Source organism: Lipophrys pholis (genome assembly GCF_963383615.2).
Source record: "Lipophrys pholis genome assembly, chromosome: 17".
Lineage (NCBI taxonomy): Eukaryota > Metazoa > Chordata > Actinopteri > Blenniiformes > Blenniidae > Lipophrys > Lipophrys pholis.
The window spans coordinates 11,403,579-11,419,466 of NC_137643.1; the positions used below are offsets into that span (position 1 = coordinate 11,403,579).

Below are 15,888 nucleotides of genomic sequence, written 5' to 3' on the forward strand. Positions count from 1 at the left end.
TCACCTGTAGCTGATGAATAGATTAGAAAGTAACTTCAGGTCGGCTCAGTCTCCCAGAGTGGGAAAGATGAAGCTGAAGCTTGCAAACAACAACAACAACTCAATATGTATGAAATGTAAATTCGGATTTAAAAGGAGGGCTTTGAAAAGTTGAAGCACTCGGCCTACGAGTGGTACAACAGTCGGTAAATCCCAGTCAAGTCTGCTGTTGTGGTCCAGCTGAAAACGTATGTCGTCTTCATGAGTTTGTGTGTGTTATGCACATATTACATGACTGTGCGTCACTGCTCGAGGTCCACTGATTCTCGCCTCTTACATTGTATGTAACGCTTCTCTGAAGAGCCTAAAATGCACAATTACTTTGCTGGAATATTCTGCAATTGTTGATATTATTTGTTTTGCAGACTGCTTCCTGTTTTATCATTTATTTATGATATGGGGGATTAATTACTCTTACTTCTTATTAATCTTCCAGAACATCAAAGTTATGGTTCTGTCTATTTATGGGTTGCACAACTCTGCTGCAGCAGATGTTGCTCTCAGTATTTGGGTGTGTTTGGCTCGACTGCAATCTCTCTGGATCATGTCGTTTTAAATAGTTCTTCTGAGTTTGGAATAAACAACAAAATGGACAAACGTGTTCCCCAGACTGTCCAAGAAACCATTTATGCGATAGTGATGGTAGTAATGGAACTTAAATAATTGACCAATCTAAATATTACAGCACCGTAAAAGACGTGGCTCCCGAATCTTGTTGAAACACTTCCAAGTTCAAGAACTATCTACAAGACGTCCGCCTCAACGAGCTGTAGAAAATAAAAGTAATTACATTTTACTCACTTCTGAACTTAGTACACGGCACTTAGGCCTCATAAATGTTTTTCTCTTTGTCAAGCACTGTAAAAGAAACGGTGTTTAATGGCCAGAAAGGCGCATGGCTGCTAAGTTTGGGTTTCATTTAGTAGAGTGGAATTCCATTTTTTTGTATTGGAGACGAGAGAAGCAGAATAGAACCGGCTAATAGAAAACTGCATTGCATGCTCTTGGTACTTAAAGGTATTAAGAGTCATTCAGTGACATCCTGAAATCTTTCCTTCTCTCTCCCTCACACACACACAGTCTTAACCACCCACGTGGACTCTCATGCGAGCAGCAGGCCAGACAGGTGGCATCCACTCAAGTCCCAGTGTGGCGCTGTGCTTTGTGTCACACGTATGCTGGAGTGATCTATGCGCCTGCCTTTGCCAAAATGCCTGTACAATGTAGTTTTGTGATTACGGTCACAAAACATAGGACGGTTTCAATGGTGACAGTGGAGCCTTAGTACATAAGAAGTGTACAATAAAAACTGTTAATCGTCTTCCTTTTGTAAGGAGTTCAGGATTTCCTTCAGTGTTTTATTCCTCAGTGACCACATGTATTTATGTCTTCACATGGGTAGGAGGCAGTGAAGGCAGCAGTGGTACCTGTGGGCCAGATGGCTGCAAAGATGTTGGAGAACTTTAATCAACCGCATGTGTTTTTCAGCCTGAATGCATACTTATGATCAACAGAGAGGCAACGGTTCCTTTATAGTCCAGACAAAGCTAGAAAATGTAAAGTCGGTGAACACCCAACGGCACTTTAAGAGAAGGAACACTTGATGGAGGAGTGTAGATTGTTCCTCTTGGAAAGTCGGAGGAATGCAAGACCTGTCTACTCCTTTTACGTTCCCCCTTTCATGTTCAGCTCTCCCCTCCTTCTGGTCCATGTCAAGCAACCCCCCCCCCCCCCCCCCCCCTCCCCTCCACACACACACACACACACTCCCAGCCTCTCCTACACACAAACACAGATTAACCTGCACACACATACACACACACACACACACACACACACACACACACACACACACACACACACACACACACACACACACACACACACACACACACACACACACACACACACAGCCCTTCTCCCCTCGACCTCCAACCCTCTCGAGATTTGGCCCATCTCTTTGCTTATGCATAATGAGATTGGTGGTATGTGTGTATTAGGGAGTGATGGACTTGGCGGGGTGGGGGGGGGATACCTGCAGCAGATCTTAAACCTGTGACTCCCTCCACACCCCATCGCACAGGCCAAGCGAGAACACAAGAACAGAGCAGACAAGGCAGCTCCACTTAACTTGTCCCAGATGTGCAACCCGGCCCCTGTGTGCCACAGTAACTGCTAGTTAACGGAGCAAAAAGCAGCAGAAGAAAGGACGTGGAGCATGCAAAGTGCAGTGCCGCACATACGTATGCACGCAAACTTTTCAGAGCCTTGTCTGGATTTTTTAGGGACAAAACTACTGTTTTCCTTAATGTCTGGCAGAAAGTTTCGCCAGTTTCACCTGGCATTCCTGTATTCTTAGTAGCCTCTTTTCTTTTCTTTCTTTTTTTTCATCCACCGAACTAAAACCTGCATTCGAAATGCAGACTGAAAAGTGTTTTGTGTCTTTGAAGTCTGTTAAATAGGTCTGCACAACAGTTGAGGCTCTGGGCTGTTTTTACGACCAACTTTAGTGGAAAGGAGTTCACATGAAAGCGGGCGTAGTTAAATGTGCAGACTCATGCACACACACACCAGGAGAACTCCCTTATTCGACTAAGTGCAGTGATCTACTATGTCAAATGCAAATTAATCAGATTTAGACTGCTGTGAATTAAAACTAAAACGGCTTGACAAAGCTTGTGAATGTATAAGTTTATTCTAAAGAGTCTTAAAACTGCTTCATGTGTAAACACATCATTTACATTTTGCTACAGGTTTATTCAAAACCACTAACTTTAAGTGAATGTAGTTTTGTCAAAAACTTTAATATTTCCATATACAATGTGGTGGGCGCCAAACCTAAGGCAGTATGCCCAATATTTGATAATTACACTTTTTACTACAGCCTGCATGGTTTTCTTTGCCGTGTGCCTGACCCAACAGACCGTGCACAAGATCACAGAAACTTCCAGTAAGCTTCTACCAAAACCTTGAGTGCAGCTGTCGATTATAACCACGTACGTTTATTGAGCTCCTCCAAATTTCCACCCGGCCTCTGCCTCAACCGCCCCTGCAAGAATGTGAAATATGTTTGAATGCTAAAAAAAAAAAAAAAAAAAAAAAGTTCTTTATTCTGTCCGGATTTTTTTTCCATGTTAGTGTTAGTTGGAAATCTTGGCAGCAGTCAGTCCCTAAACACACAGACTTCCCAGCGACCTCCAGAGGGGAGGAGCAGTAATGTCCAAGAATACTGATTGTTTTGAGTCCTACAGTTTTGTTTTTGTTTTGTTTTATTCGCGTGGTCAAAAACTTGACCAGTCAATCGAAAGGTCCTGCACGCTACAGTAAAAAAAACGCCTGTTTTGGATTTTTGCTGCGATTCTGTTACATGGGAAAGAGATGCAGAAATTCTGCTACTCAGCTCTTTCTGCTGTATTTTGATGTATAGCATGAAACCACTGTGGAGTCGTGAAAGCCAGTTGTGTCCGACCCCACGCTACGAGGAGAAAGAAATACAAAGTGCCCTGCATTCATTCACTCATGTCCTTTTTCATGCAAAAAAGGAGGGAAATAAAAGTGTAAAGTCTCTCAGGAGGAAAACTGCTGGAGCAGACACAGGCTGGCTGTACTGCATTGTATCATGCAGCCTCGCTTTGTCCTGCAAGGATCTGCGCTGTCATGTGATATTTCGTCCGGTCTTACTTTATGCCATATTCCTGGTGGTTTTTCCAAAAGTGTTGTGTGTGTGGGGGGGGTGGGGTGGGGGGGGGGGGGGGGGGGGGGGGGGCAGTGCTACAGCATCCAGTGACCTAATGCAAAAGGCAGCAGGGTTCAACAGTATTCACTATTCTGTGTATGTGCCTCACATCTCCCTCTCGCCAGTGATTATGGTTTCTCCTGTCACTAAGCACTTTGTCACGCTTGGATGAGGACCATGATGGGGGGGCTGGAGAGGGTTGTTGGGGCGCTGGAATGCCACATGCATAGACGGACTGTCGCTGGATACTCTTTGGATGGAGCAACAGGCTGCAGGCTATAGGCCACCATTGTACAGACATTACAGGGATGAACTGATGATTATATTGTATGCTAGAAAAAATATGTGCATCACCGACGTTCAAAACTTTCCAAAGGCCAAACCAGCCTCGTTTGTGCTTTTACTTATTCATCAGAAAAACTTGGAGAATTTTTACAGACCATCAAGTGATAGTGTAACATTATAGTAAATAATAAAGCCTCAGCAATTAACAGTTTTTCTGGGCTCCAAAACACATGCCAAACAAAAAACTGAGACTCGAGAGAAGCTGCTCCTCCTGAGCATAATAACATCTTCATATAGAATTCTCTCCAAAAAGGGGGGAAAAAAATCATGTATCCAAAATTGGTGCAGTCTTATAGAATCTGCAGTAACGTGGCCATTTAGGACTGCTGACACAGCAGCTTCACTGTGTAAGCAAATGTAGAGGAGTTAAGAAGACATGGTAAATATGTAAAATTGCCATATATTGGAAGTATAAAAACTAAATATGTACAGTATGTACCCCGCTGTGCTAAAATAGTTTCACATGTTCTAGTGTAATGGTTCCTAATTCTTTATTTTGTGGACTCTCCTCATACAGATTACCTCTCAAAAATGCCATGAATTCCCTCTTCAGTCTTTAAAATAATAAAACATGACAGTGAAACCTTCACGATTAAAGCTGGTCTGTTTAAGATGAATGTTATTATGAGTTCTGGAATAAAAAAAAAAATGTTTTGACAATATGTATAATTTCCTCATTTTTTTAGGTTATTTCTGAATCGATAGTTGCCATCCTTTATGAATTTACACTGCTGGTAACTGTATTGAAAATATTGTGAACAATATGTGTATGATACCTTTATTTTTCATTTAAAGGAGACATATCATGCTTTTAAATCCTTCCTTTTTACATATAAATCATACAGTTGTGGTCTATATAAAGCGGAACTGCAAAGCTTGGGTCTGAATTCCTCATTATTAGAGCTCCACAGGCCCCTTTTCTACCCCTTTTCTGATGTGCTTCTGAGAGCAACTCGTTTTGGGGCGGTCTCTTCAAATGCAAATGAGACACTTCATACCCCGCCTCCTCTCCAGGTTGCAGAGGTGACACTCGGTTCAACGCCACCCTGTTCGGCCATCTTTGTAGTTTGATAGAACAGATACAATTATCTAGCGGCGCAGAAACTTTATATTCACACATTATTTACAAAATGTCAACAACGGAAGATTTGTCCATCCAGCCATACATGTTGGAGCCAGAGTCGGACCCGGCGGAGCGAGATGAAAATGACGATGATGCACCTGAAGAACAACGTCTTCATATGGATGTAACGCAATGGTGTGTTACTATATTTACACTAACTTCTCCATCCATGCCCACTACTACAATACTGCCTGTATTACAACGACTATTTAACACAGAAGTTACATTATAATCTAAAACGAGCACACAGCGCTAACATATGAAGACGGTGCAACTGCTAATGCTAACAAAACAATGCCAGGGACGTCTTATCATCACACTTTTTAGCGTTATATACAGCTTACCGAAGTGCTCTGTTCGTCGTCTCCATAGATAGAAGGAACTGACCGCTCAATCAGACGAAGTCTTTCGGCAAATCCTTCTTTATACTGGCGGAGGTTGCTGAAGCAGTCGTCTTTAAAGTGCTTCGCGCACACAAAAATGACCTTACCCACAGATGTGGGTACATTTCTGTGAAAAATAAAACTCAACCAGGCACTTCGAAAAGGTTCTGATGCTGGGAGACGGTGTAACGAAGCTCGTGGGTTACTACATCCAACAACCGAACATTTCGACTTATCCTCTCGTAACTTCGGCACCCTTAGGTTGGACTACAAAATCGCAGCGAGAAACAAAAATGGCGGATTGCTCGAAGTGTCGATGTCCTAATTTGGCAGTTCCGCCGGGAATACTGTGACGTAATAGTTCAAAAAACGTAATAGAGAATAGAAAAATCGAAACGGATCGCAAAATATGACCAAAACAGAATATAAAGATATCAACGGAGCACCTGAAGAGACTACTTTGAACTTTTCTGTACTTCTAAACACTCTAAATATACAACAACATGCATTTAAGGGCTAAAAAAAGTGGATTTAGCATGATATGTCCCCTTTAACATTTTAGCCGTTTAAAAGGACTGTGTGTTTGCAAAGTTCCTAAGCGGAGCTTCTCATGTGTGGGTCATACCACTTGGTAAAAATACCATTACCGGGGGTCACACCCCTGTGGGGCCCCGCTAGAGCTGTTAGCAGGGTGTCGACACTGTCACCTTTAGCCCAGGTTGGACATATACATTACAGCAAGGCTTCCCATGTTTTAATGGGATGTCGTGCTCCAGTCGATAATCTAACTCCTGTAGTTACAGTCGCAGTTAACATTTTTACATGTTGGAGTTATGTTCTCTGCTCATCAAGCGCACTCATACAGAATAACAAGCTCGTCTCTGGTGAAATGCAGGCACATATACAAGTGATCGTAGTTATACACTACAGAGTTCTTAATGCTGGAAAATCCCTTCTCCCTTCAGCTCTGCTTCCAGCTGGTACCTTGTGTTTCTACTGTCTTTTGTAGTGTTCTTGTTGCAGGCACATGTACAACAAAAATGTTAAACATAATGTGCCAACTCTCACGCAGTTCAGTGTGAAATATCACACATGGCGCTGACCACAAGCACCTCTTCAAGCGCCGTCAGTCAGAAGCCGTGTAGTTATTACCGTCCCGCTGTAGGTTGTTGCCGCTGTGTTACACCAGCAAGGAGCCAATCTCTCCGTACCTCCTGTAATGAAGTAGCGGCCATTGTTTAGATTTGTCCTCTTTTTTTTTTTTTCTTTTTTTTTTTTTACTTATAATTTGTCTCCCGTTTATCATTTGTTCATGGATTTTTCATGGATTCCGATTGTACAACAACTTCAAAGTTTTGATGCACACATCCTGACATATTTAAGAGTTGTGTGTAAGGTCACGTCTTTTTCTTATCTGGGTCATTTGAGGGCGGCAGACTGTTCACACGGGAGTCTGAGAGCAGTCGAAGTTAAAGGATAATACAAACAACTGTACAAAAAGTGTGAGAGTGGCCTTTATTGCTCAATTATTCCTTTCAACTCATAGACACCATAGAACAATTCCCAACTGGTGGTAAATTAAACGCCATCTCTCAATAAGAGGGTATTTTTTTTGTTGCGGTTAATTTCCATTGTCTTTAACAGTTTTTAGCATGGGATGGGTCAGTGGTGAGTTTTAAGAAGACGCGCCAGGAGCAAGTGTTGCAGAGACATCCTAATGGCTGATCATAAAACTGCATAAGAACCCTGTTTTTTTATGGGAGATGGTGGAAAAAGAAGTCGGCCTTTTAAAACGCCTTCTTTTCACAGCTTCGGTTAACTAGAGGTGGGCTCGCGTAGAACAAAGGCTGTTTTTCCTCTTTGCTGCGGCTTTTTAAGCTTGACAGCGTGAGGCTTTTTATAGCAGCTGAGAGCTTGAGAGAAACCAGTTCACTTTCTCTCTTGTATGAAAATCTTTTTTTTTTTTTCAGGTTGTTCCAATAAAAAGGAATTTTACAAAAGACTCGCCAGGGATAGATCACATTACCTAATCCGTACCATTGCACGCTGGACGGACCAAGTTGTTTTGGTTCAGAGCAGCCCACGCCCACCTTGAGCAGCTATGCAGGTCTTCAACCTGCTGGGAGATATCTCCAACTACGTTCGCCACCACATTCCTCCAGTGTCAGAGTGTGCAGACAAGCATGCAGCTTCGCACACCAACAGCCGGCAGAATGTAGGAATCATCCAGAAGCTGTCTTTCCACCTCTGACCTCCTCCCCCCGACCTCACCGAGGGTCGGAGCCATGTTAGGTGCATCCTGGGGTCTCAGTTTTGGTGTAATTACTTTGTACCACAAGACATTGTTTGGTTCTACAGTGTTGCAGAACACTGTTTGTCCACCTTTTTTTTTTTTTCCTTTTTTTATGCACCATGCCGGGCCAGAAGTCTCTTGTTACCCTTGCTGGTACTCTTCACGTCAGATTTTAAGTCTTGTCTGAGCGAATGAATGTTTTTTCCATCTCTGTCAGCATTCAGCATCACCATTAGCTGGCTGGATTTTTTTTTCTTTTTTTTTTTTTTTTTTGTAGACCGCTTTAACCTTTACTTTTGTTCAAAAGTCAATTTTATGGTAAATGCAAACAGCTGCTGTACTCAGTAAGTCCTTCAAGAATCGCATCAGATTTCCTCAAAATGAAGTCGAAATGGTTATTTACCCACCGTGTGATCAGTGAATACTGCAGTGTGGAAATTGTGGGTAACGGCTAATTGAGAGACGGAGTGGCTGTAATAGGCTTTAGTTCTGAGGTGTTGCTGCGCCTGGAACTGACCCGACGGTCTTTGATCAACCGGTTCCCATTGGCTTACCCATCATGCTTCAGTGTAGCCGGGATTAGGTTTGTCAGGAGTTGTTACAATAACCATCGTGTGACGTGCTGCTGCTCGCTCACTTTCTGTGTGTGTTTGTTGCGTCTCCCACACTTGGCAGGAGTTTGAACTCGAAAGCCGTGTTACCTGATTGCTCATCCTTACTTGGGCTTTTTGAAGAAATCGTCGACCTGCAGGAGATCGAGTTGGTTTAGGAAAGTCTTAAGTTTCACGTGCAATTTGATGAGGAGGGAGATTTTCTTGCATTATCTTTGACTGCAGTCACATGCTGTTAAAGCTCAGCGGCAGGTCTCCGAAATTGTGTGCTTGATGGTAAACTTGCGTGAGTCTCACAACTATTGAGCGGATTCAGCAGGAGTTTCCCCCCCAGAGACTAAAGTGTTTAGTTAGTACTTTCAGTTGAAAGAATCTGCAGCTCATGAATGCAGTTCTCTTTACCCAGCAGACAGACGAGAGCTTTAGCAATGCTTGATTTCTTACACCGCAGAATGACGTCATGAATAATTAGTGAAGAGAAACTTGAAACTACAATATCACAAAGGTCTTAATGTTGCTCTTCTTCCAGTAGTCAAAGGATATTGGCCTTTTTTAGGTTTTTCATTTTTTAACAAGCAACTATTATTACAGGCGAAGATGACGTTGGGGTCAGAGTACAAGCCAGTCTACTACCTGAGCGAATGCTGTTCGACTTACTGTTGATTGACTGTCTCATTAGTCCATTGACTGTTCAGCTGCAGTGCCCTGAGAGGTTCTTTGGTATTTGTGCTCTCCTTCAAACAAAGTGAGGGTTTACTAGATGTGAGCTGCAGCTTGCAGTGTACCTGCATCGCCTGCGGCTGTTTTTCTTGCCGTATATTAACTGCTTCCTGGTGAACTTGGCTCACACTGCTTCATCAGACTATGTGGCCCAACCTGACATTCGACGCTTATGAGATATGAGACTCGTTATCAAGGTGAACTACAGTCTGGTGACACCGTGCCGATTTTCTTTTTTTGCTCAGGTTTCCTTTCTTTTTTTATATATATATATTTACTCTAAATGTGTATAATCTGTAGTGACACACTATTCCATAACTCATATTAAGAATCTAAGTGGGAGGAAATGCTCACTGAATGTCTTTAAAACAGCTTACATGATCCTGTTGTCTCGACCTTGTCTCATCCCATGTGGTACTGTTCCGCAAAAATTTTTTTCAAAATAAATGATGTGTTCTGTAATTTTGTCATGATGTTATAAACATTAGTTTAAAAAAAAAAATGTGTGGAAGTGATCATATAAAATAATGCATTTATAGTAATAGCACATCAACATTTCAATTTAATTACAAAATACACCTGTTTCATTTATAAGGACAAAGAAATTATAATTTTGCAGGCGAAAGGGTGATTATGAAATTTGACTTTGACATTTCTTAAAAAAATATGGTCATTCGGGATTTATTTTTAGGGTATTGTTGTTCTTATAATACATTATATAGAACAGCGATTATGCTCTGTGAGGACAATCTTTTACAGAAATCCAGTGAAGAAATCATTCAAATTATATATTTTGAGCGAGAAATTGCAAAATATAGGTGATTTGTTGTTAGTTTATTGACCTTCAACACATTTTATTCCATATAATTGGGAACATAATGTCTACATATGCACATATTTACACCACTGCAGCGCTCTCTGATCGACATTTTCAATTCTCCAGTATTTTGACGAACGTCTTACGAAGAGTGACTTTAGATTGGGTTTCACCAAGTGTAATGAGCAGTGTGTCCCTGTTGCTTCAGGACCTTTATGACACATCCCTCATCCATGTAATTTTAGGTTACTCAAAACTCGACACACATTTTTTTTCCCAAGATTTTGTTGAAGGATTTCTCCACAGAAGGGCACCATTAGAATTGTTGTATTCGTCCCCATGGGATCTCTAACAGGACGTTCGTCTGTCCATTCACATGTCCCACTAATGTGGCATGTCGTGTGGCGTGGCCGTGGTTTCAGACCGAGGTGAGGGTGTTGTACCGAAAAAACCTGTAATGAGACTCTGCTGCGATCGCCTCCAATGTGGTTCCCATCAAGGGGAGTTGCACTTGTGGCAGAAATTCCAGCCCCTCAGCGAATGCCTTGTCTGGATTCAATCAAATCAGCTTCTGCCACAACATGCACAGAAAACTAAGAATACCATGCACTTTGAGTTTCATTGAACTCAGATGGGTTGTTTTTTTTTTTTTCTGAAAATAGCAATTAGAAGAACAACCAATTTTGGATGGCAAGAGTTGAGGTTTTGTCGTCATCAGGCATTTCAGGAACAGCCGTTTGAGTTGATTCAGTGACCACATTATTTAATGCTTTGCCAAGAGATGTCACTTTACTATTTCACCAACACTCATTTATCATTGCTGTTTTTGTCATGTTTCTCATTTTCCCCAATTTAGCTTTCACTGATTCCTCTTGTGCTCTGTGGTTGATGGAGCTGTGATGCAAAGCACTCAACAAATCTCACTCTTTCCCACTGGACCCTTAATACCCATCTTCATTTTCCTCGTACAATATACTATAGCCTACACTCCAGTCTGCTCGGGGAGGTGGTGGAGGAAGACGCCATATATAAATGATGAGTCAGCACTGCATAAGGAGTCAGATGGCAGGCGTCCACACTCCTTTGGGACTGGAAGGACAACTGGCCAGCTGGCTCTATGCAGACTCCACATTTCTTTCAGTATTCAGACGCCAAAATTTACCACGTGCTGACCACACACTCACACACACACGCAGCAGTTTCATAGGAAAAGGTGTCCAAAACAGAAGGCAAACAGGACTCATCGTCATGGCAGTGCTGGAGCTGATGCTCCTGCCCGGGGACCTTCACTTCCTGTCGCATCGGGCATCACTTTGTCCAGATTTCCGGAATGCCTGAGAAGGAAAGATTAGAGAGCAACGCTATCAAGATATATAGTCACTGCAGCGCTGTTTTTCCCTCTCTCCCTCTCCCTCTGTAACTCGCCCTCCGTGTCAAAACACAAATCAAAGAATGCATGAAATAATTTTAATAAAATCTGTGACGCCCTTGAGGATGCTCATCCTTCTGACTTTTTCTCTTCTGTTTGATCAGAGAGCGTGTTTGGCAGTAGCACTGTTATTTTAAAGATGCCACTTGTCTGTTGAGAGGCTGATCCCGTCTGCCATGAAGACTTTCATTGTTTCATTGATTGCTTTAAGCCTGTGGTTGGAAACATGCTTTAACTGAGATTACAACGCACATCCTCTCGCGGATCTCATTCTTTCCACCCTGTATTAAGTTGCAGTCGTAAGCCAGTGGAATAAATGTGACTAAATGGCTTTTAAAACTGTTTTCATACATTTGTTGCCGAGTTTTATGTTTGCATGTATGTGCCTGTGCAAGTGGGTTCAAAAATGCAAAAAGGGAATCTGTGCAGCTGCTGCCTGATAACAGAAGGGCGGGTCATCTCTGTCAGAACAGGAATGCGCCGCACACTCAGCACTTTTTACCAACATGCACCTAAACACACTGACAGCCTCTCGCTGATCGCATTCTTTAACGTTATCGACATAACGTAGATGGGTTTCCTTAATTTAAATACGTTGATTGTTGTTTAAATATTGTACTAAATAAGGCCAACAATCGGCGCAGCCTTGTTTTAAGCCTTTTCAATAAGCGAGCGAGGAGGAGGCTGCATGAAGGATTAGCAGATCTTGCCCAAGCAAACTCTTTTCAACCACATCTGTACATTGTTTGAGCAAATATGCTTTCAGCTGGTTTGATTTACAGTTGTAGTAAATAGTGAAGAGGTAATAAACACCAGTGACATGAGTCCTAAAACCCAGAGTAAAAGGTAGCCTTTATGACGAATCTATAGTGAGAAGAAATATTCCAAAATAAAAAAAAAATAAAAAAAAGCATATCTTGGTATCTTTTGGTATTCTAAAAGCATTAAAGAAGATTCTATGATTGTGCGTCAAGTTAAGTCTTGACTTTTAATGTGAAGGACTGTGTTGAAATAGTTGCAGCAGGATGGACATCTGACGTGAAAGAGCCAAATCTATCATACAAGTTGCAGTAACTTCCTGTGGCGACCCCTGTGAACAGGAGCTGTTGAATAGACATTCACACGGAGAAAGATTTTAAAAAAAGTCCTGTTTAAAATATTCCTAACTTTTTTCTGTTCCTTTGTCTCCTTTTTTTTTTTTTTTTTGCAGAAGAGGTCGACTATGCTAACTTTGGCACCAACACAATAACCCGCAGGAAGAAGGCGGTGGTCGCTCTTCGTAACAACGACATCACCCGCAAGCGTCCACACATCCGCATCGGCATGCCGCAGGACTTCCGACCGGTCTCCTCCATCATCGACGTGGACATCCTACCTGAATCGCACCGCCGCGTCCGACTGTATCGTCACGGCTCCGACAAACCTCTGGGCTTTTACATCCGCGATGGAACCAGCGTGCGAGTGACCCCTCACGGATTGGAGAAAGTCCCGGGCATCTTTATTTCCCGTCTGGTACCCGGGGGCCTGGCGGAGAGCACCGGGCTGCTGGCGGTGAACGATGAGGTGTTGGAGGTGAACGGCATTGAAGTCACGGGAAAGTCTTTAGATCAGGTCACAGATATGATGATCGCCAACAGTCACAACCTGATCGTGACGGTCAAGCCTGTGAACCAGCGCAACAATGTGGTCCGCAGCAGCAGGATCTCTGGCAGCTCTGGGCAGTCGTCTGACAGCAGCGGGTCCACTGGGTACCCGAGTTTGTCAGTGGGCACAGCAGCGCTGGCGTCCATGGGAGCACATGGCTACCAAGATGAATTGGAGAGCGACGAGGATGCAGACATCGTCATCGAGAACAGCATCAAGCGGCCCTCTCAGAGGTCCAACGCTTCCCTGGCGTCCAGCCTGTCTCGCTTACAACAGCAGACTCCCACAGTGACTTCGGGCCCGGCAGCACCTCCGAGCCCGCCGACGCGCCCTTTATCGGTGGTGTCCACCGCTTCCTTCCACTCCCAGCCGAGCCTTAACGGAGGGTCGCACCACCACCAGCACAGCAGCCTCAGCTACCAGCTCAACAGAGACCTGAACCTTCAGCACAACCCACACCAACAGTCCCAGCACAGTCAGCACCACCACGTGCAGCCGCCGCATCACAGCAGCAACCCGGCCCTCCGCCACAGCAACGGCAGCCTACACAAAATCCTCAGCTCGCTGAAAACGGACCCACGACACAGTCTCGCACTTCCCAGGGGTGGGGTGGAGGAGGACGGCACAGTCATTACCCTATAATACTCGTACACACAGAGACAAACTTCACAAACTGCTCAGAGACTAAACTGGAACACCCGAACTGATAAAACTCAGTACAAACGCCTGTTGTCGGAAACTAATTGTGTAACTTCTGTTTGGTTTTACAGGTTAATTGAAAATAGGAAGTTACAAACAAGTAAATATGTATATATTTCTTGTATTTTTTAAAAGTCTCCTTTGTCTTACATGAAAACACTTGTATGTTTGTAATAAGCTTAAGAACAAATAACTGTTTTTGGCAAGTCCACTGTATCCTAGAGTTCTGAATGTACATGCAGCCTCATATCATTTCTTAGTGACCACTTTTATTAAGATTCTTTTCATTCTTCTTACTGGGACCAACTTGGGGTTTCTTACCGATGTTTTTAAAGAATAAAATCTATATTTCGTATATTCCGATAAATGCTGTGTAGAGTATGTTTTTTTTAAATAGGTATTTTATGCATTGATGATTGTGATCAAGTCCTTGTATCTGTTTAAATAAATTATTCTGTCTCACAACTATCCACGCAAGCATCGTGGTGTTTTAATTCAGCATTTTTCCACGTAGGAGTTTTTCATGTTTGTATTTTAACTATTTAGATAATATCAGAATGGCCACAGCTTAGACTCAAATCTTATGGTTTATACTTACATTTTCATTTTTTATCTATATCTCAAATGCTTTTCATTTTGAAGCTATGGAAAACATTTGATCTGAGTGGAAACACACTAAATTAAACTATTTAAAGCATTCAGTGTTTGCACTATAACATTGATCTTGTTCCAGTTATGCAACTCTCCAATTTATCGAGGCTGAGATTAAAGTTCAGCTTTTGACAAATACTTTTCTCTATGTTGCGCAATGAAGACCAAAACTATGTAAAGGATGAATTCATTTAAACTTATTATCATTTGGCTCTCAGCTGCAGCCAAACCTTGACATGCAACAGGAATGCAGTTGGGTCTCATATTGCAAGCCTTCGAGAAGCAGCAGGCGTCTTTCACTTCTCTGTTAATGAGTGTTTGTCTGCTGTGTTGACTCAGGATGCCACACTGCTCCAACAGCTGAAAGAGCCTTGACACCCAAGTAGTCGGCTCTGATGGTGATATGAAATACTTAGTTCAAAGATTGATATCGTGAAGTTAAGTTACAGTCATCTCCTGAGAAAAGTAGGTTTTTACAGTTGGAAATACTCATTTATGAAAACTATGGTACTATACGCTTCATCCTTTTAGGGTTTAAATCACTGATATCAATCTTGTTCAAATTGATTCAGCATTTATCCTTCCCCTCTGGTAAATAGGCTCAATTTCTGATTAACATTTTCAGTATTGGATGCTTGTGATCACCTTGTGAAGACCCCTTCAATCTTTGCAGTAATTCTGGCTGCCATCTGCTGGCCGAGCGCGGAATAACACGAGTCTCCATGGAAGGCTGATAGCTGTGGGTTTACACTCATTTATCATTTACAATCGACTATGATTCCTGTTATTTCAATAGAAACTATCATGTTTAATGTCATCCTAGATATTTTTCCTCAAACAAGGACCTTTCCAGTGTCAGAAGTGATTTGCTTTCAGATCTTTTCCTGATATGAAACGATGGAATCCTGTGTACAGATGTGCTAAAGTTCCCAAATCTTCTGATAATATAACTTATTTGAAGAGAAACTTTTGCATATCTTTGTGATGGAGGTTATTTTCTGTACGGGGACGTAGGGAAATCTCAGAACTGCAAGATAATAAAGATAAAGATATGATAAAGCACATAAGATTAAAAAAGTGGGGGAGCAGTGTAAAATCAGTAAAACAGTGAGAACAGTAATACAAAAAGCAAGAAATAAGACAAGATATAATGTCTTCTAAATAAAAAAATATTTTAAATAAAGTGAATTAAACGGCATTTTCTATTAATATACTAAAGGTTATTCTGTGTTTTTGTTCTCGCCTTGCATGTATTTGTGACAGTTTTATGCCTTTCTTTTTACAGTAGTTTCATTTGTCTTACTCATGAATGTGTTTCTTGTGGCTCGCTTGTATTACTATTAAACAAAAATAGTTACAATAGAGTCATTTTTAGACCTTTTATAATAGCCTCTCTGT

The 15,888-nt window shown here is 42.1% G+C and overlaps 1 protein-coding gene across 1 annotated transcript in view; it reads left to right on the forward strand.

Annotated features, from left to right (window-relative positions):
- Window positions 1-14,314, forward strand: part of pard6gb (par-6 family cell polarity regulator gamma b) — a 35,277-nt gene extending 20,963 nt beyond the window's left edge. Inside the window, exon 3 of the mRNA XM_080484911.1 lies at window positions 12,707-14,314. Within this exon, the coding sequence (XP_080341037.1) occupies window positions 12,707-13,782 (1,076 nt within the window). The 3' untranslated portion in view covers window positions 13,783-14,314. The remainder of the gene's footprint in view (window positions 1-12,706) is intronic.
- The last annotated feature ends 1,574 nt before the right edge of the window (window positions 14,315-15,888 follow it).